At 32.8% G+C, this 21,334-nt stretch overlaps 2 protein-coding genes and 1 pseudogene across 4 annotated transcripts; 1 reads left to right on the top strand and 2 right to left on the bottom strand.

Moving 5' to 3' along the window:
• Positions 1–3,977: 3,977 nt before the first annotated feature.
• LOC7496112 (glucan endo-1,3-beta-glucosidase, basic isoform) lies at positions 3,978–5,558 on the top strand. The gene is made up of 2 exons (XM_002308885.4): positions 3,978–4,136; positions 4,405–5,558. Exons 1-2 carry the CDS (start codon positions 4,046–4,048, stop codon positions 5,349–5,351), a joined length of 1,038 nt encoding a protein of 345 aa, XP_002308921.4. The 5' UTR covers positions 3,978–4,045; the 3' UTR covers positions 5,352–5,558.
• A 283-nt stretch (positions 5,559–5,841) lies between these two features.
• On the bottom strand, positions 5,842–9,500 carry LOC7496111 (protein IQ-DOMAIN 12). Of its 3 annotated transcripts, none has more exons than XM_024602851.2 (7): positions 9,174–9,500; positions 8,624–8,794; positions 8,245–8,529; positions 7,387–7,617; positions 7,272–7,310; positions 7,038–7,169; positions 5,842–6,871 (listed from the first exon to the last, which is right to left on the bottom strand). In XM_024602851.2, the coding sequence occupies exons 2-7, from the start codon at positions 8,696–8,698 to the stop codon at positions 6,338–6,340; spliced, it is 1,296 nt and encodes a 431-aa protein (XP_024458619.2). In that variant the 5' UTR covers positions 8,699–8,794; positions 9,174–9,500; the 3' UTR covers positions 5,842–6,337. The 3 variants fall into 3 exon arrangements, with proteins under 3 accessions (XP_024458619.2, XP_002308007.3, XP_052310247.1); XM_002307971.4 differs by having other exon boundaries at positions 8,624–8,766; XM_052454287.1 differs by having other exon boundaries at positions 8,624–9,500.
• A 5,806-nt stretch (positions 9,501–15,306) lies between these two features.
• Positions 15,307–19,490, bottom strand: LOC127905426 (probable inactive purple acid phosphatase 16; annotated as a pseudogene).
• Between the last annotated feature and the right edge of the window lie 1,844 nt (positions 19,491–21,334).

Below are 21,334 nucleotides of genomic sequence, written 5' to 3'. Positions count from 1 at the left end.
TTGGAACTTCGTTCGTTAGTTGTTCATGCCCACACACAACATTCAATTTACTTACTTACTTCTTCACTTAGAGAGGTGAAGGGTGTAGCAGAATTGAGATCCAATAAGGTACTTGTCAATTTGGTTCCTAGTGATGATAGGGTGTGTCAGTTGTTTCGCGAATCGGCCTCGAACTTAGCTCCAAATCCTACCCTTTGTGATCATGTCAACGAAAAGCGGACGATGTTTCGAGCATAAAAATAGAACCACCATTGCTACCTGGTCAGCCGATGGCCGAGGCGGCGCAAGTGTCTTTCAAGACACCCTGGAGTACAGTTGCTGTAATGGCTGCAGCCTTTGCCATCCGTCTAAGCACTCTTCAGACCTGGTACACAATATCCCCTTGAAAGCATGGATGTTGCCGAGCAGTTTTTGGATATAATCTATGTGAATTGTTGATTGGAAGGGAAGATTTTGGCCAAGATTTGATGGCGGCTTAAAGAGCGATCAAGATTCTTGGATGGATAACTAATGATTTTGAAGAATTTAATGTAATTTGTAATTTTACTATGTATGAACATGATGGATTTTCATAGCCAGAAACATCATTAATTTGATGATTGATGCAAGTGTGATCATACCATAAAAACTCGTTGAAACTACCTGTAATAAAATTAGGATATATTACACTAATCAATCAAATGTACAAAGCAGTTCATATTAGACTTTTAAATTCTTGAACTGATCATCCAGGCAAGCTCCCCGTCATTGTATTACTCTATCGCCGTTCATAAAATTGAATTGGATTCTTTGATCAAATCATCCATCAAACTGTTAGCACACAGAGGTAGGTTCACATTGCCTCAAGCATGGCAACATAATCCAAAATTAACCTTTAATTCAGGAACATCTAGCATTGCGATCCAATTATATTTTTAATATTTTTAATTATTTTAGGTATAAATTGTTTTTTTAGTGTTTTTTATATTAATATCAATAAAAATAATAAAATATTATTTTAATATATTTTAAAAAATAACATTTAATTTCAACATAACAAATTATTTTTCCATGAACAATCTTAAATGTAACAGACCGTGCCTCTCTAAAGACTGGACTATTAATCCAACCGTATCAATAGGGCGAAGGACTGCCTTAAAGAGTCAAGAATCGATGTCAAAGAAGTAACTGTCAGTCTTGTTTTTTCTTTATTATTATTCAATGTGAGATCCAACGTATATTAAAAAAAAAAATGTAATAAAAATTTCTTAGCTTTGATTTCAACCCATAAAATCAATCAAAACAACAAACCTCTAATCTCTTAAAAATTTATAAAATTTTTTATTACATTTTTATAAATTTATAAAAATGTAAATTATTGATTAGAATTTTAATTATAAACAAAATTATTGATGAAATTTATAAATTTATAAATTTGTAATTGTCCGGTGGTAATTTGATCGGTAAAAAGCCCCAACAAAATTTCAAGGACTGTACTCTCAAGTTCTGATAATTTTTCGTAAATGTATAAATCCAAGTTCAGATCAATATTTTAGAACTAATTAAAAGAGAGATTTAATCTAGATGATGTGCTTAATGTTTAGAAAAAGATGGGTAGGAGAATATCATAAATATTAAACTTGAGAAGAAAAAACGAAAGTTAATGCTTGACCGTAATGTAAAGAACTTAGAAAGTGCAATAGATTATGTTTTTTTTTTATTTTTATTTTTAAAAGAGTGTTTGACTTTAAAAATGTTTTTATATATATATAATTTTGATGTGTTGGTGTTAAAAAAATAAAATAATATTTTAATATTTTTTCAAGTAAAAAACACTTTTGAAAATTACCTTATATGACAGTACCAAACACATGTACTTAATATAAATGTGTTTTGTCATGCAATGCAAGTGTTTTTATAAAAATATATTTGATTAGAAAAAATCAATTTTTTTTTGACATATTTTCGGTGTTTGTATGTTAAAATTATCTAAAAACTCATGAAAAATATTAAGTTATGTTTTCACCATTTAAACATATTTTGAAAAGTATTTTAAAAGCAGTGTAAACTCAATATTAATTATTGTAGAGTCTATTTATTTTTGTATTTTAAAAGTTTTTTTTTAAAATTAAATTTATTTTATTTTTCCTTGGCTTTAAAATAATTTTTGGGTGATTTTAGATCATTTTGATATGTTGGTGTTAAAAATAAATTTAAAAAAATAAAAAAATTATTTCAATGTATTTCCAAGCAAATTATACTTGTTAGTATAATTAGAGGCAAACCATGTGCGCAGCACTTTTATATTTGCCAAAAACTCATTCCTAGACTTGTTAGTATTTGGTTATTGTAGCATTTTTTAAAATATAAAAAATTATTTTAAAATTAGAATTAGAGTTCTTTTTTTCTAATTGACATTCTCCCTCAATTTCATCTTTTAAAAATAAATTGAATAAGAATTAGATTTCGTGATTTTTTTTTTAAAAAAATCTCAAGTTATTTTTGGATATATTAAATTAATTGAGCCATACCAAATTAATCTCCACATGGTTTAAATTTTTTATACTAGAATAAACAATAACAACGTCTAAATATTATTTTTATATAAAAAAAATCGATCTAATTACAACATAGGACGGGCAATAATCTACCGTAAACCTCCTAATGTGCAAAGGGGCGAGTTGTGCTGGAAAGTCCAAAGTACCAGTTTTCCTCTGTTCTCATCCTTTTTCATGGAATTAGACCAAACAAGGCAGAGTCGTGCGATTATGGTCTCATCCAGTTAATGTACAACTTCATGGAAACCACTTGAATTTTTCTTTGCAGTGGCCGATGATACGTTATAGGAATTGACGAGTCGACACAATGCTAGGTAATAATTAAGGCATTGCCAGGAATCCCCTACTCTTTCGTATGTTTGAAAGTGTAATAATAATTATTTTTTAAGAGTGTTTTTTTATTTTAAAATATATTAAAATAATATTTTTTATGTTTTAAAAATTATTATTGATATCAACACATCAAAATGATTTAAAAACATCAAAAACATATTAATATAAAATAAAATAAAATTTAAATTTTTTCAAAAATACTTTTAAAACGCAGTGTCAAACACGGACTTGAACAAGAAAAATTAAAGTCTGTTCATTTATTTGTTCAGTTTCCTTCTTCCAAGGGTCACAGCTAACGTGATTTGCGGGTGGCATCAGTCAGGGTCTCCCTTCCATTCCAAGTATCTGAATAAGAAAAATCTAACAATACCACAAAGTATTTGTTCTGAGATTTCTTCTTAAATGTATAAATCCAAAGACCAACTTTTTTTAGATGATGTGATTAATGTTTTGGTACGAGAATATCATAAATATTAAACTTTAAACAAAACAAGAATAGAAGAAACATTATGTAACACAATACAAAACACACACTTAATATATTTTGATTAAAATACATCAAATAATATTTTTTTTATACATATTTTTGGCATTTATACATTAAAATTATCTAAAATCACTTGAAAAATATCAAGTTGATGTTTTGAAAAATATCAGCCAGTAAGAGGCAAACCAAGTCCGCAGAAAGTCGTAGCAAGTTTTCAGGATTTTTAACTTTGAAGGGTGTAACTTAACTGGTCAGGCTCTAAGTTTGCTTCCTAAAGGTTACCAGTTCGAGTCTCACAATCCTCAAAGTCACTGGAGGCTTGCATGATCGTTAACTTCAGGGCCCGTGAGATTAGTCAAGGTGCGCGCAAACTGATTCGGACACCCATATTAATAAAATAAAATAAAAGGTCTTAGGATTTTGTCAAGGTTGATATAACGGAGAACACACCCAAAATACAACTTGTTGCAGGTATAAAGGATTTCACTACAGTTTACTTTCGATACATTTTCTCTACCAAGTCATCGATCCATTGCCCAAAATACAAGTTGATGGTGAGTGATTGAACCGGCAGTGAAAATCGTGAAAGTTTTGCTCCCTATAAAAGGGCAGCCAAGAGGAAGAGTTGGCATTGATTATATTTGCTTTATTCTCTCTTTAGCTTATTGTTTCATCTCTGAATTCCTGCATGGCTAAATCCTCTGCGTCTCATAAAACGTCTCCCATGATTTCCGTAGTTCTGCTTGCAGGGCTGTTAATGAGTTGCCTACGCATAACAGGTCTGGCTTCCTCCATCTCTCATACAAACATGCGCGCAACACTTCTACATTTGCCAAAAACTCTTTCTAGACTCGGTAGTATTTGGTTATTGTGCCAGGATAGATGAGACGGAGACAAATATAGAAAATATTCACTTCAAAATTATCTTAAAACCTATTTATTTGATGTCACCGTATCCGTCTCTTCGACCGACACATTTTTATCTCTTCTGAACCTGCTCATTCTGTCTTGAGATACTAATCAAATACAGCTTTTAAATGACTGCAGGTGCTCAAATGGGAGTTTGTTATGGAACACTTGGTGATAATTTACCATCGGAGCAAGAAGTTGTAGATCTTTTCAACCAATACAATATACGAAGAATGAGAATCTATGATCCAAACCCAAGAACTCTCCAAGCTCTTGGAGGCTCCAGCATCGAGCTCATGTTGGGTGTTCCGAATTCTGACCTTCCAAGCATTTCTTCCAGTCAAGCCAATGCAGATGCATGGGTGCAAAACAATGTGCTCAAATACAGTAATGTCAAATTCAGATACATTGCGGTTGGAAATGAAGTGAAACCGGGTGACGATTTTGCTCCAGCTCTTTTCCCTGCCATGCAAAACATTCAGAACTCAATTTCTGCTGCTGGTCTAGGGAATCAAATCAAAGTCTCCACTGTTACCTTTGCTGCCGCACTTGGCGAGTCCTACCCTCCATCACGAGGCGTTTTCAATGCAGAATACCACTCACTTCTTGCGCCTATTATTAGCTTCTTGGTCAGCAACCAGTCACCATTTCTCGTGAACTTGTACCCTTACTTCAGTCGCGCAGAAAACAATGACATTCCTCTTAATTATGCACTTTTAGTACCTGATCCATCTGCCACAGTATCCGATCCACCATTTGAATACAACAACCTTTTTGCTGCTATGGTGGATGCTGTTTACTCTGCACTTGAGAAGGCTGGTGGGGGTTCATTAGAGATCGTCGTATCGGAGAGTGGTTGGCCCTCGGCAGGAGGGGGACCAGAAACCAACATTGATAATGCAAGAACTTACAACACAAACTTGGTTCAGCAAGTGAAGAATGGCACTCCAAAGAGACCCGGAAGGCCTATCGAAACTTACATCTTCGCAACTTTCGACGAGAATCAGAAACAACCGGAATACGAGAAATTCTGGGGGCTCTTTCTTCCAAGTAAACAGCCCAAGTACCAAATTCAACTTGACTAGAAGCAGCATATAAAGTGTATCAGGGGAAGAAGCCAGGCCATTTACTTTGTGCAAGAAACATCATATTTCTAATTAATATAGGTTCATATAGCATCATATTTTCAACTTCCTGAAGGAATAATGGTTTGTTTAAGTCTTATGAATATCATTATATAGCCTTGTGAATCCAACATCTCATGGGAAGGTAGACTTCACACTTGAATTTTTTGTTGGCTGAATCTTAAAACGCAGAATAATATAAATTATATCTATACCATCTCATTCTATCTTATAAAGCCCGTGTAAATTTCAAGCTACAAAAAACCTTTCCCTTAAAGGGTGAATTAGCAAGATACACAGAGCAAATTGTACCATAATATATAGTTATCAATGACAAAACATGAACAGTGCATAGCCCTGAAAATATTGAAGGCAAATTTTGTCATAGCAAATGAAAAATTGGTCATGGCTATGAAGCAGCATAATAATTCAGATCCAACTCTATCATACGTGAAGAAACTGAACACTGACATGTTCAGTTGTAATGCTGAATTATCAGACATACTCAAAGAGTTTCATTACAAGCTTAACACAGGCCAAATTTTACATTGAGGATTCACCGACTCTTTTTCCCATGACAACTTGGTGACTGAATGAGAAGATACACACTTGATTCCACCCAAAAAGAAAAAAAGGAAATACAGATAAGAAAAAGAATAAAGTTATTAGCTACGGACTTCAAAGATTGAAAAGAGTTCTACCAGCGCAGCAATGAGATTTGCAAGTTATCCTCTCAAACGCTCTTCAATCAGATATGGAAGGGTCATTATAAATTCCTTGTAAGAGTTTTTCTTTGAAGGCCTTGAGTGACCTGATCTTGGAGTTGCTTCAGTGTCTTGTTAGAACCGCTGAGTGACTGAGTAAGAAACATTTTAGTTGAAAATCCTTTGTTATTTACCTCTTGCGTTTGAATTACCAATTTATGCTGAAAATTAAATGCTGACATCTCAGTAATGTCCGTTTATGCTTAAAGAGAGATTCTGGGAAGCACCAGTGCTCTTTCTCCTAATGCCAAACGGATCACCATTATACGTAGACCAAAGAGAGAGTGCATTCTTATATGGCAAGTTCTGGTCAAAGCAAGAATCTTGAAATCCTACACGTTGCTTTGGTGTGCTCATCGACCTTGCCTTTAACTTTGCAGATTGTGTTGCAGCCATGTAAGTTGGAAAAACTGGAGAATTTGGCAACGAATTACCATCTCCTGCCAAAATTGGTTGTGCTCGGCCAAATGATCTTCTAGGGACAGACATTGGTGTGTTCAATCCTTCTATGAAATCTTGTTTTTGAGTACTTCTGGTCTTAACTTGTGCTGGGCTGAATACATCACCAGTAAACAGATTAGAGATGGACGTTGATTTCAAATTCTCCATCTTTTCTCTATTAAAGGCCTCTTTGTTTGACCATCGTTCCATCTGATGACTCTGTCTACCACTTTCCTTGGCGAGTAGCAATTCTTCCAGTAGACTATTCCCTCTCTCCTGAAAGAAAAGTTAATGTTGCAGAATTCGAATGTGAGAAGAAAAGGGCTAGTGCTTAATTTGGTTTTCAGTAGACAGAAAAAGTCTGTTTCTTATTTTTTGTTTCCCTGTTGTAGGCAGTAGCCAAAGAGAGAGCAGTTGACAGGGGAATTTAAGAGAAAACTACCCGGTGGGAGAATGAGTATTTCATCATTCGCTCTCTTTTGATGTTAGCTTCTTGCTTTTTTAACCACAGAGCTTCCACATCTTCCTTTGAAAGCATACTATAATCCCAACTTCTTTGGCTGTTGAATTCAAGCTGCCCATGAAAAAATTTGAATGGATCAAGCAGCAGAATTCAGCATCCTACATAAATTTGAATATGCAGCCTTTTTCATGTCAATCAGGTATTAGATTTTACCATGTGTTCTGGTTGAGCATCTTTTTTATGGTTCTTCCCCTGAACAGAGAAATCAAGGATAGTGTTAAACCACATAGAGCTCAGTCAACGGTATGTATTTTGTCATCTCCCCTACCTTATTTTCCTTCTCTCGCACCTCTTTCTTTGACTTGACAACCTGTTTATTGTCACTGTTTCTACAAAATCCATCTGCAGTGGCAATATCTTTTGACTGGACCTCTGACAGCATCTTTGCTTTTGATGGCAGATGCTTCAATTTGATGACTGCTTGGCGTCTCACAGCTCGTCCACGAACAATGGCTTGAAGCTTTACCAATCCCTTCAGTGCTCGCAAAGCTTTCCTTGCCTGTTTCAATCCCATTTAAAACCCAAATCAGGAAGGGCAGCATGTTTCTTTAGAGAGCCATTAGTTTCACAGCTTTACTCAATTCACAATTGTGCGAACTGCTTGAGCTTAAATTCGAATCAAGACTGAAAACTATAGCATCTTCATTCTTTCTTCACAGAAGTTCCAACCAAACTAGTAGCAAACTACTCGGAGCATAAAAAATAGGCTGCAGAAAGTGCTTTTTACTAATTTAATGCGTGAATTAAGAGGGGCACAGCATGAATTTTCCATGTTGGAAATTTTCAAATGCTTGAAACGTTCTCTCAGCAACATTCTCAGATACTAGTGGAGTATTATTTCCTTGTAGAATGACTTCGAAGTTCAAATTGTGATTTGAATCTTCCAGTCTCCTTAATCAAAATCTCGTCTATAAATAATTTTTGCATACACAAATCATAAAATGATCTCCCTTGAAGTACAGAAAGGGATTATCTTAGAGAATTAGAGAAATAGCACTGCAGCGTCAACAACAACATATATGAACTCAGGAAGTTCTAAGAATATATAGCATAACCCACAATAAAATCAAGATGAAAAAGGAAGGAGTTCTGTGGTGAAGAAGAGCAAAGATATCAGAGAGCTCACAAGGTATGCACGGAAAGCGCTTTGTATCTTAATGGCAGCCAAAGTTTCAACTCCCTTGGTGAAATGATGGGAAGACTGTGAAGCACCTGTGAGCCGGACAACCTCAGCTGCAGCATGAGCTGCAGCAACAGCAGCCTCAGCTGCAGCAGCTGTTGCAAGGGCAACAGTCAAAGCATACTTCTTCTGCGTTTCTGTTGCTTCACTGACTGATCTCTCTGGTGCTGGAAGTGCAGGGCATTGTTTAACCTTAAGCCCTCCAAGAACCCATTTCCACCTCTTTGACTTCTGAAATGGTTAAGATTAAGCAGACAAAATTAACCAGAAAGAAATGCAAAATCCCCAGTTAAAGAAACCAAAAAAGGTTATTAAAAAAAAAAACCTTTTCTGCTTTTGTTTTTTGCTCAGAGACAAATAGCCTCCTCACCCAACCAAACCAGCACCTCTTCTTTGCCATTGAAGATGTGTGAAATCAATCACTTTACCAAAACTCATCAAAAACCATCTTCTTTTGTTCAAGTAAACCTAAAATTTCGGCAAGAAACCACGAACCCTTTACCAAATTTATAAAGAACAGTCAAAAGCAACATCTATTAACAGGAAAAATAAGGGAGGAAAGGGGAAAAAGGAAGCAAACCCTTAAAACACTAAGCATGGATTATTTATTCTAAGAAAATGCACTAGCAAACAAAACCAATACAACCATTTCAAGTCTCACCCTCTACAGACACATTGACATCAGATTCAGTTACCTCCCTTTCTTTTTTTTCACTTTTTCTCAGTTGACAGTTACAGTTGAAGACTTAAAAAACAGTATCTTGAACAAATTCTGGAAGCTGTTACATCTAACTCAGAAATGCAAAACTGGGCACTTGACCAATTACAGAACTGGTAAGAAACCAAAAAACATACACTGGTGCCAAGAATCTTACCTCTTACAGCAATATTAAAAATCACAAGAACAGCAATATTACACCATTGGTCTGAATTGAACCTTGAAACAAGATTGAATCTTGAAACCTTATAAAAGTTCAAGATTTCCTTGAACTCGTGGTGTAAAAATAATAACTCAAGAAAGCAGATTCCAATGTAGTTGAGATGGGGATTTAATTCTTTTGTTGAAGTTGCTGTTTTCAAGGGTTTAACATCATCATCATCAACAACAACAGCAACAATTAAGTACTAGGAGAAGCAAAACTATATAAGGAAAGGTTTCAGTCTCTCCACTGATGTGGCATATAATGCAGGTGCTTAGTGAAATGAGTGATTACTTGTGAGAAAGTATTGTCAACTTCATCGGGTCCCACTCTCCAACTGTCATTTCTTACAACTGCCACTGAAACATTCCAATGTCTGTTTTAGTTTTTTTTTAATCAATGAAAGTTGTTTTTTTAAATATTTTTTATTTAAAATAATATTATTTTTAATATTAATATATCAAAATAATTTAAAAACTTAAAAAAAATTATTTTGAAATTAAAAATTGAAAAATATGGTTAAATATAATGTGATCAGATAAAAAATAAAGATCTAGTTTGAGTTAGATTTTAAAAAAAATAATAAGAAAATCAATATAATATGATCAGATAAAAAATAATTTGGTTGATTTGTGATCTAGTTCACCAATTAGTTTTAACATTTGTTGTTATTCTTTTTTGGATCCACATATAAAAAAAATACCAAAAAAAAAGAAAAAAAAAACGATGACTTCCATTCCCTCTATACACTGATAAAAGATAAGAAATTCTTGAATTCTTTATTTTACCGATTACCTATATACTCAAGAATGGAAATATTTTGTCATGATACCGCACATGTACGACAACATTTATAACAACATAATATAATTTTTTTTGTTTATTTTAATCGATTAAGGAGTTTCTTTGTCTATATAAGTTTGATTCATCTATTTATTGAGGAAATAAAAATAATGTTTTGTATAAACATAACAATAAGTAATAATAAGTAGTTTAGCCCTACCAGCTCAATTACTCTATTGAAATCAAACTCATCTTTACAAATGAGGCTCGGAGGTCTGCACCACATGTTAACATAATTTCTATAAAATTGGGGGCATTCAAGCATGTTCTGCATGTGCACCTCATTTTCTTCATTATCTTCGTGCACTGGCAAACTAGTTTCAAATATTTGGAGCTTCTTCAATTTATTAGGTTTTTTTTCTTACAATCCTTGATCAAATTAATAACAAAATACATAAAATTCTATGTAAACAATAGCAAATTACATGTCCTTAATTTGAATATATAAGAAGAAGTAATTAAAAACATTATGGAATTGAGAGCAAGGTGGAGGAATGAGTTCCATGTACTTAATCTAAATATTTTAAATCACAAAATGGATATCAAACCTTATCCGACTCAAATTTTTTTAAAAAAAAATCAAATAAAATTTTAACTAAGTTAATGTTTTATCAACCCGCCGAGCCATACAAGTTTAACAGTACTAGTTCGAAGCTGAAGCTAGTTTTGCCCCATCTGAAAAGTCGGCCGGACTTTTTTGGTGACAACAAACCGGCGAGTAGTTTATGTGCATTCGTTTTTATATTTGATTTGATATTTAGATATTTATGACCATAAGTATAAAATTAATCCTTTAATTTCCATGACTAAGCATGGAAATCATGGCCCCACATTCGCCATGATAACCCATGTGAAACTTGATCCATTTCTTGCGAAGAACCTCATATTGCTGTCCCAGACTTGATAAACTTTTTGCTCTTGCCTCCTTTCTCCCATGTCCCAGCATTAGAAGGTAACGTAGCTTTTGAGCTGTTGACGTGCCAATAAGAAATTTGTAAAGAGGTTTGTGAAACTTTTGCTCGACTCAATTGAGCTATCATGAATTTTGCTCACAGCAAGGGGGAAAGTGACTTTTGAGCTGTTCAATGGTCCAGGAAGAATAGTCAACATTGTACAGGAAAATCACTTTCCCATTATTCCAATGCGAGATAATTTGATGGAGATTGATTTTTAATATATTTTTTTATTTGAAAATATATTAAAATAATAATTTTTAAAATTTATTTTTGATATTAGTATATCAAAATGATTGAAAAACACAAAAAAATTTATTAAAAATTAAAAAATTAAAAATTTAATAAAAAACAGATTCAACCGCAGCTCTAAACAGGTTAACTCTTCCCTTTCATCAACAATATCATTCCTCTTCTTCTCAATGTTATTCCTGTTGAACATTTATAAAATTAAGTAAACTCTTGAAACCAACTCCATTGAAAAAATAGCACTGATCCATGGACTTTTTTATATATAATTTTAGAAACGAACTCCATTATAAAAATAGCACTGGCCCATGGACTTTTTTATATATAATTTTAGAGATAGTTTTTTTTCAATAGTCAGAAATATTTGTAAAATATTGTAAATGATGTTCTTTTTTTTTTATTTTGTTTCCATTTGATAATCAAGGAATAAATATTGTTTGTCACAGGCTGCCCAGCTATATAAATGGTGAAACTAATCCATGAGGAATTAAGCGTAGAAAATCCTAAACAAACATAATTATCGAATGAAAACAGTTTGAATCGATTGATTTATTCAAAAGACTTCGTTGTTTATGATCATTTGGTATAGTAAACAAAGAAAATGTAGTGATTGATTTGGTCCATGCAATAATACATTGAAGAAAAGGGTCGAATCTTGCGTATAATTCCTGCATGTAGATCAAGCAGAAAGATATGAATCTGAAATTAAAAAATCTGCCTCACTTTATTTAGCAGGATGCCTCCAACCCTAATTCTTTTTTTTATGGAGGTACTCAAGTCCCAAGCCACTGCAGCCACTCTTGGCTTTTGGCTGTAGTCGGGCCTAGTTTAAGATCTAAATACCACTAAAAAAACATTCATCAGTAAGATTAGAATGATCTAGGCTGAGTTTTTTCGCGAAAAGTTGGAGAAAAACATGGATGGACTAATCATAACTTGGGATAGAAAGGAGCTTTTGACCTTGTAATTATGCTCCTTCTCTGGGTTGCAAAGAACATCAACTAGCAATGAGCTTTGTATAAGTTGCCAAAAAGAAAATCAGAGGAACATGCAGGCACCATCGATCACTCTCGCTATAATTACTCGCACAAACCACCCATTTGCCAACATGGATGCATTTCTTCATTGGTTTTTGCTGTTAATAAAGAAATCTAGCAGCTAGTGTTATCATCATTGCACTTACTTCTTGCCCAGGACTGAGTTTCCAAGTACATTCTATAATCACATGTGGGAATTATACGAGTGTGCCATCATCAATTACAATGGGACCGATCGAAGCAACAGTTTTTAATTTTTGTTCAAGCTCATCTTCTATGGCTTTTGATCCTTGAAGGGTTAAACTTTGCCGGTAACTGGATTTGTTCCTATGCGTGCTAGCATTTTAGGTTCGAATTTAAGGAGATGTAATGCAAAAAAAGAAAAAAACTTACTTGGGTACGTAATGGATAATTTTATACAAGATATATACACATCCACACGATATCTCGAAAATCATCTTGATCGTTAAAAAAACATAAAACGAAAGAAAATTGACCAGTCTAGGGCTTTTGCATGTTAAGATTCAGGGCCCTCACGGACCAAAATCGCCTCATACTGTGGTAGTTGTGTGAAAGCAAAGAAATGATTTTGGACAGACATGAAAGAAAAAAGTTTTTTGGAACTGGTCTCGGATTTGAAGGAATTGTTAGATCAATCCGAGAGTCGTCGAATCATTCCAGTGATTATAGGTCGATTATTTTTATTAAAACTGTTATCCTTGGGCGGTGTTGTATTATTCTTTCTAATATTTAGGTATCTAAAAAATAAAAGAGATAAGAAATTCTTATTTTGTTAGTGGATTGAAGAAATTAGAGTTGTTTCCTAGTATTTTGATTATTAGAAATTCTAATTGATCTCAGAGATCAAGCACAGAAACTGGTTCCATAGAAAAAAGATATTAGCACCTCAAATACGTCATATCTAAGATAAGCTGCATTGTTTAATTGTCTGATAAAAACTAAGGTATTGCCGTGTTTTCTAATTGTTGGTTTATCTAAGGTTTAAGAAAAGTTCTCCTCGGCAAGGAGATTTTTATTTTATCAGGTAAAATCTGGTCGTTCTAACGTCAACAAAAAAAAAAACTATCTTTATAATATCGGGAATATGTTTTACATATAAGTTTATGATCCCCAATACTAAAAGAAAACAAAATATTTTTTTGGTATTTTAAAATATTACCCTAGTTCTTATGACTTTAATAAATTGATTATTAAAACTCAAAATGCATGCTAATACATATTGTTTTGAATTTTTGTTGTATGGAAATATGATATGAAAATTTTTATATTTTTTAGAGATTTGATCGTATGCATGAAAACAAGACTTTTTTTTCTATATAATTTTTTTAACATTTAAGAGAAAATCGGGTATTTTAATATCAGATCTGTATCTTTATGGTATAAAAATGCAAACCAATATTTAAAAAAATTGATACAAAAATACACGAAAAAATCACAAATTTTAAAATGATGTTTTTAGAATTTTTTTGGAATTTTTTGTCTTTTTTAAAAAATAATATAAATATATAATAAAATAACATTGGGATGGGACCAAGCCATTCATTCGGTCAATTCTAGCTCCTATTTTTACGTGTTTTTAATTGGTTTTGAATTTTGTTCGATCACGTTTCTAATTACTTATTAAATTTTAATATTTATGTAATTAAATCCCTGATTTGACTATATTAACTCTAAAAAATATAATTTGACCCCCCAAACTTTAATTTCTTTCAATTAAAGGCTAAATTGACTTAAAAAATCAAATTTTTTTTGCAATCAAACCCTTCATAAACTTAATTAATCTTTAAAAAAAAATATAATCAAGTCTTTAAACATCTGATTTTGGATTTTTCTTTCTCAAATTGAATTTTCTTTGTCAATAGGGCTTTCATCAGTAAAAAAATATACTGTCAAATTTCAAGCTTTGTATCTTTGAACTTCCTCAACCAATATTTAACAATTCCCTAGGCATTCTTGTGTCTTCTTTCCACTGCAATATTTTTTTTTCTTCAGACAATTTTTTTTATATATAGGAATCCAAAAGTGGGTAACAACAAAAACAATATAATTTCATTTTTCATTTAAAAATACTCTTTAATATTGACTTGATCAGGTTTAAATTAGATTTATTCAGGTCAATCAAGTTGTATATCAATATTTTTTTATTTAATTTAAAATCAGACTTGAATCATACTTCAAATCATAATTTTCACCCGTCGAATAAACCGAGCATAACAATTTGGCTATGAAAAAAGCAGCCGGCCTCTAAAGTCATATTTATGTATGGAAATTTATTAGTTCTGTTACATGTCACAGACTCAAGACAGAAACTTCTACTTGATATTTGCAGCTTGATTGATTAGATTATTTTCGTCATAATTGACTAGACTATACGTCTGGGTTGCTGGGCTGGTAAGCACCGGCCGGCATTGATAGTACAAATCAACTATAATGCTTTAATGAATTTAAACCAACGACCGACTGGCTTAGGTGGTCCATCAATTTCTTTGGTCTAGTTATTCTAGATGCCTAAGCTCCATGCATGGTCTTCTACAAATGGCTTCTCATTTCGCAAAAACAAGTTATATTGATGTATTTGTTCAGTATAACTTGAGGAATCAATCTCAAATAAAATTCAGATCACGAGTTAGAAAAGCTAATTAAAATTAAAAAATTTAAGATAATAATCAAAATATTAATGGATTGAGGCCCAGATTGGTAGGTCATTCTAGGTTTTTGATCGGTCATTCATTTTTTTTCGTCCTTCTATTATTTTTAGCTTAAATCAATGGAAGATGTAGATCAGTACTTGGGTCAACTGTCAGACCGATACAAATTTTACAACTATGCTTTTTAGAGTTTTCCTTTCTCTCGATAATAAAAATACAAAAAAGGGTCCTCAACAATTCTAGGTTCTAGCGCTGTACCACCACCTCCACAGTCGTTTTTTACTCAGTCCTTGCATCGTTAGCTACATGCCATCATAACCAGTAGCCCTAGCAAAACCTAGCCAGAACCTTTAGGTTTCTGGAGGGGCTGTACAAAGTCCAATCCATGGCCATGTCCTCCAAATACTTGCCTGCCACGATCCAATGGAGTTCCATCGATACGGACCCATTTGTCTCTATCAGTTTTTCTGCAGCACAAAATGGCTTTAATATCTGAGTTTCGACTCCCAACAGTGCTTGCGAGCTGCTAACAAATCCCTCTTGGAAGGCATTATATTGATGTATTTGTTCAACTATGGTTCCTTCAAACAACACTATGGAACATGTATACAGGAAGACATCCTAGTTTTCAGACCTCCTCTGCTCCACATATCTGGCTTCTCCATAACTGTTGACTTTCATTCTAGCAAGGAACTAAAAGATGGCATTAAACATAAATTATCTAGCCATTTCACCTTATTTTGATCCGCAACTTCAAGAAATTTTATTTTGCTTGGAATAAAGTTTTGTTAGGCATTGCGGTCCAATTGCGCTTTTAAATTTTTTTAGTTTTAAATTATTATTTTTAGTGTTTTTAAATTATTTTAATGTGCTAATGTTAAAAATAATTTTTTTAAAATAAAAATATATATTATTTTATGTATTTTCAAGCAAAAAACACTTTGAAAAATAATCTCTACAACACTTTCAAACATACTCAAAAAAAATAATTTTCAAGAAATAAAACCAAAATTTGCTTTGATTATAAAATATTTTTAATTGACTAAGTTTTATAACGATAAACAAACATGAAAAATTTAGAAAGTGGATTTCATAAAACTAAAGGACATAAGATTTCCACTGTATTTTCACCGTTGATGAATGATTTAACTAGTGTTAAAGACCATGCGGCCTAAAAGGTCAATCCAATGACTCATTTTGAAAATGCAGGTAAATTTGTGTTTTTTAAAAATTTAATTTTTTATTTTTATTAAAAGTTAATTTTTTATATGTTTTGGATCATTTTAATGCGTTAATTTTAAAAATAATTTTTAAAAAATAAAAAAATATCATTTTAATACATTTTAATTTAAAAAATATTTTAAAAAAATAGCCACAATTACACTCTCAAATAAGGATATTTTAGTGGAAAAAATCATTTTTTTTTTATATTTACTAAATCCCTTTAATTAACCCAAGTCACAGAAAATGTAGCTTTTAGCCCAAACAAAAATAGCCTAATTAAATCTAGAACATGGAAGCAAGAGCGACAAAGTCTGGCCCAAAAACAAATAAATAAAACATTGTTCAGTAATCCTAAAACAATCCTCCAATCATTGGGCTAATATCAAATTTGCATCCAAACAAATTTTTATATCAGTTTTATCTCGTAAAAATCTTGATTTCTTAATTGAGGTCTTCTATTAACTTTTTAATTAAAAAAATATTGAATTTCTTATAAAATAACGTTTCTTACACAATAATATAATGGACGGGTTCGCGAAAAATATAGATGGAAAGACTTGATTGAAGATTTTTGAAGCTTAAGATGCCCATTTGAGATTTTTTTAAAAAAAAAGGGAAAGAAAAAAAGAATATTCGAAGACAAAATTGAGATTATCTATATAATTAGGAAGCATTTTTTAAGGTTTTCCCAACGTGGTTCCTTCTCATTTTCAGAAACTCTTATACCGAGATGGGAAATGCGAGCACTAGCGCTAGCATTTGTTGGAATGATATTATGCTTGAAAAGCCTTCTCCATGTTTAGATGTGTTCATCAATTTCGACTAGTTTTGACTTTCAGATATGGCGATTCGGGTTGATTCCTCTCCCTTGACAACACTATTACAGAGGTAGCCTGTCAAGAATTCAAGATAATTTGGCTGCGTACGTACATTGCCATCCAGAATCCTAGCTCCTCTAGGGCAATTTCCATACCCACCATAACCAGTATCCCTAGCAAAACATAGCCACAGTTTCTTGCAGCGGCAGCACCAGTCCAATCCATGGCTGTGTCCTGCAAAGACTGCCTGAGTGCCTGCCACAATCCAATGAAGTACGATCAACAGGGACCACATTTGGTTTTATCAAGATTTACAGCAAATAAACGACTTTCTATGCATTTCAACTTTAAAAAAACATTGCCTTTACAGGTAGCACACCCTCTATTTGGTCCCCTTCCATGAAAGTACTGGTTGTTGGGTTGTCAAAACACGCAAGGTACTTGTTCAGTAGGCTTCCTTCAACTCATGAAAGAAGACAGTAAAACATAATGCTCCAAATTTACTCGATTGAAAGTGGGAGTTAGATTTTATGCATTAAAGCATTGTTTATTGAGCAAGATCTCACCTTGACGACAGAAGACCTTAATTTTAGCTAGCATGTCCATAATACCCAATTCAGCTTCTTGAGCGGCAACCTTTTCTTTGTTAATTCTGGAACCAGCACAAGGCTAGCTCGTGTATCCCTAGCCGGGGAGCCACCTTCTTGTAAGCTTTGCTTGGTATATGCCGAAGGATAATCTCAGGAACCCTGTGAAAAAAGAAAAGAAAAGGGCATTAATGCTAATGAAATTCCCAATTTGTTTCATATAATTTCAGTTCAACATAGCTTCACTTGTTCTTATGAATTAGGATATCCACAGTGCCTTTGTATTGAGAGATCTGCTCTATAGAGCTTGACACTAACAGGTTATGAGTCCATCTTATATATAAACACCTCAAACATGTCATTCTTAACCTGTGTGAGATTCCTTGCTCCCCGGTGAAAATCTCTCAATACCTAGAATTTACCACAGCTAATCCTCCACTACTTGGTGACTGGCCACGCTAGAACAAGCCAGAGCATTTTCCCTAGGAGCCACAAGGGTAGGGGTCCAACTCAGTTATGTTTACATGTAAATTCTACCACCAGAATCTAAGAAATACATGAACAGAGAACCGGCGACTCTGGATCGTCTGATGATGAGAGCTGAAGGACATGGTTGGATATACTTGGCCACAGATATTTCGGTCCAAATTTAGACAACGTTAGGAGATTGTGCTCAATCTCGTTTCTCATTAGCTCTATCCGTTGTGTGCCTCTAAAGATACAGTGGTTAATATCAATCTCTATAAAGAAGGCATCAAGAAACTCAAATATCAGATGAACTGACAGGACCCAACTCACTCGCTCAATCCATCTTGAAAGGAAACAAACGAAAGAACAATCATCTCGAAAAACAAGAACTAGTAAATAAAAAAGCAGGCTTGATGGGTCATCAAGAAATTATTAAATATTCTCCATGCCTTGGTTGAAACTTAAAACTCTCAAGTCTCGCCGGAACATGATGGTGCAGGGCAATGAATAGGAGGAATTCCGGGAGGAGAAAACCACTCCATTGGCCACTCAAAGGGTTGGTTGGTCACCAAAGATGCTAGCCCATGGTATGCCCCTCGCCCTTGTCGGAGAGATTGCTTTATCCCAATACAAGCTTGCATTTGCTATTGGTATGTTGTTTTGCCGTTATTACATCTCCAAGATATATTACAAAATCTGCCAAATACCTAGAATTATGCTAACCAGATTTCAAACCTGAAAAAGAAAAAGAAAGTAGACGACATTACATTACATTACATTACATATAGTTACTAAATTAATAATCACATGTGTAATAAATCTCTCCTTCTATACTCAAGGTATATATATTTTGTGCATGAAGATCAAATATCTTTCTATAATTTTTTTCCACCATTTATGTGTATATGTTATAGTTATTAAGGTTGGTGTGTCCTAACGGATTAATTCTATAAACTTGTGATTCGATTATGCTTGATTTGAGTAGGATCTTAATCTAAACTTGTTTTAATATATATTAATTCAGTTTAACTTTGAATAACTTACTAGGTTTAATTATAATACAATGGCTTGAATTTTTTTTCCAAGTATCTACTGCAAAACAAATTACTAGCATTTACATTATTATTAATTCAAAACAAAATAATGGTGCTTGCTACATTTACCACGGATTTTTTTTTAAAATAGAAATTTATAATTTTATTTTTTTATTTTTCGATTATGAGAGACAATACCCGGTGTTTCATCATCGAGTACAGAGGACCTTTGGTAGAGTTAACATCCTGTTGTGGACCCCAATAAGTCGACGCGGCCTCTCCAAAATGAAGGTCAGCAAAAAGCGCTATCCTAAACGGTGCGCCTGGTTTGTGCTGCAGTGCCGTTTTGAGCAGACTGGGATCTTGGTCATGTGCTTGCTTGATGACCATCAAATCCGACGGTCAGGATAAATTGTAAGAGAATAAAGACGCACGTGAACGACAAGACGGTTGAATGAGCTAGCTGTCGTTTCATGATCGGAGAAGGGAGAGCAAAAGAGAGCTGTTGGTGGTCGTGTTGAGGGAACTGTGGATTTGTTCTGTTTTTTGGCTTTTAGCTTCGCGGTGTTAAATGCCTAAGCCCTAGATATCCAACATTGTTCGTAGCATTTATTGTATATTTGGTAGGGTGACGTAGAATATTTTTTAAAAATATTTTTTTTATTAAAAATATATTAAAATAACTTTTTTAATGATATCAACGTATTAAAATTATAAAAAAAATATTAATTTAATATTTTTTCAAAACAAATATATTTTAAAAATGTATACAAATATAGTTAAAAATATGCTATCAAGGTAAAAAATTATATGCTTCGTTTTCTTGTTATTCGTATTTTAAAAAGATAAAAAGTTATTCTAAAAATAAAATTCTTTTATATTTATATCTTTATTTCTCTAACCAAATATTTTTTATGAGAAAACATTTTAGGTTATGAATTTTAATAACAACTTAGGAGATCATTTCATATATATGAAAATAATTAATCTCATATTTCGAATCCATTGTTAATAAGATTTTCTCAATAATATAAGATAAAATAAAGGCATATTTCAGGGTGAATTAAACTTAATATTGATTTAGTAAACGAAGGTACCAACCCCATCCATGCTTACCTACCCAACCATAGAGAACAGGGGACATTTAACTCATAGGCAAGAGGCATGCTAGGACAATAACTCTTCTTCGTAGATAACACCTAGCCTAATTACTATGATCAACTATTTTAATGCTGTACTCTTCTTCTTTTTTTTTTTTTTTAATGTATAGTCATTGATAAATTTATTAATAACAAAATTATCAACATAATAAAAATTACCTACGAGTGTTTTTTTGATAGACGGTATTGTTAAAGAACCATCTCAACCCAATAGTTTAAGCTATTAGGTGAGGTTGCAGGATATAATTTATATTATTCTCTAACATATCCCCTCAAGTGAAAGCCCTTTGAGCTTGAAACTTGCAAATGCTCACATTACCTTGTGCTTAATTTTTATCAAATAAATAAGGATGATGAAATTTGAACTCGTGACCGCTTAGTCATCAAGGCTCTGATACCATGTCAAAGAACTATCTCAACTCAATAACTTAAACTATTAAGTGAGGTTTCAGGATATGATTTATATTATTCTCTAACAGGTATTCATATGTGATTCCATCAATAAAATAATTATAAATAAATTATTAGTATAAATATTGATATAAATTTATATATATCAATAAAACTGTGTTAAATCTGATAGTGTAAAATTCATTCTATTATGTTTGGTTTCAGTTTTATATAAGAACTAAAACCGAATAATTAATTAATTAATTAATTAATGATGAAAGGGTTGTCTGTATTCAGGTTTTATCATGCCTGAGGGGTAAATTTGTTTTTACATGGAGCCATTAGCCCACCATCGTTATATTCCCCGGCATCTGGAATCTCCAGCATTGTTTTAAATTTCAACTACTGCACGCTTTTGCTTCGTTCAAAAGATGCTTCACGTTGTCTACAACTGATCACGCGCAGTTTATTATGAAAAGAAAGAAAAATATTTTTATAATTTTATGATTTAATAAATTTCAATATTCAAGATGTTTTTTTGCCTATATTATATAAAATTATTGGAATAATAAATTAAACTTAGAGTTAAATAATTAATATTATAACATGACCACGAAAGAAATCTGAAAGCAACAAATTTTTAAAATAAAAAAACCTCCATGTATGATTTGAATATGATCTCGA

The sequence above is a fragment of the Populus trichocarpa genome, chromosome 6 (genome assembly GCF_000002775.5).
Source record: "Populus trichocarpa isolate Nisqually-1 chromosome 6, P.trichocarpa_v4.1, whole genome shotgun sequence".
Taxonomy (NCBI): Eukaryota; Viridiplantae; Streptophyta; class Magnoliopsida; order Malpighiales; family Salicaceae; genus Populus; species Populus trichocarpa.
The sequence above is the reverse complement of the archived record's forward strand: the minus strand, read 5'-3'. Positions and strand labels throughout refer to the sequence as shown.

Coding starts and splice junctions, on each gene's coding strand:
- LOC7496112 (XM_002308885.4), top strand. CDS start 4,046: ATGGCTAAATCCTCTGCGTCTCATAAAACGTCTCCCATGATTTCCGTA. Junction 4,137..4,404: donor GAGTTGCCTACGCATAACAG/GTCTGGCTTCCT, acceptor AAATGACTGCAG/GTGCTCAAATGGGAGTTTGT.
- LOC7496111 (XM_052454287.1), bottom strand. CDS start 8,698: ATGGCAAAGAAGAGGTGCTGGTTTGGTTGGGTGAGGAGGCTATTTGTC. Junction 7,311..7,386: donor TGCGAGAGAAGGAAAATAAG/GTAGGGGAGATG, acceptor TTCTCTGTTCAG/GGGAAGAACCATAAAAAAGA. Junction 6,872..7,037: donor AATACTCATTCTCCCACCGG/GTAGTTTTCTCT, acceptor CTTTTCTTTCAG/GAGAGAGGGAATAGTCTACT.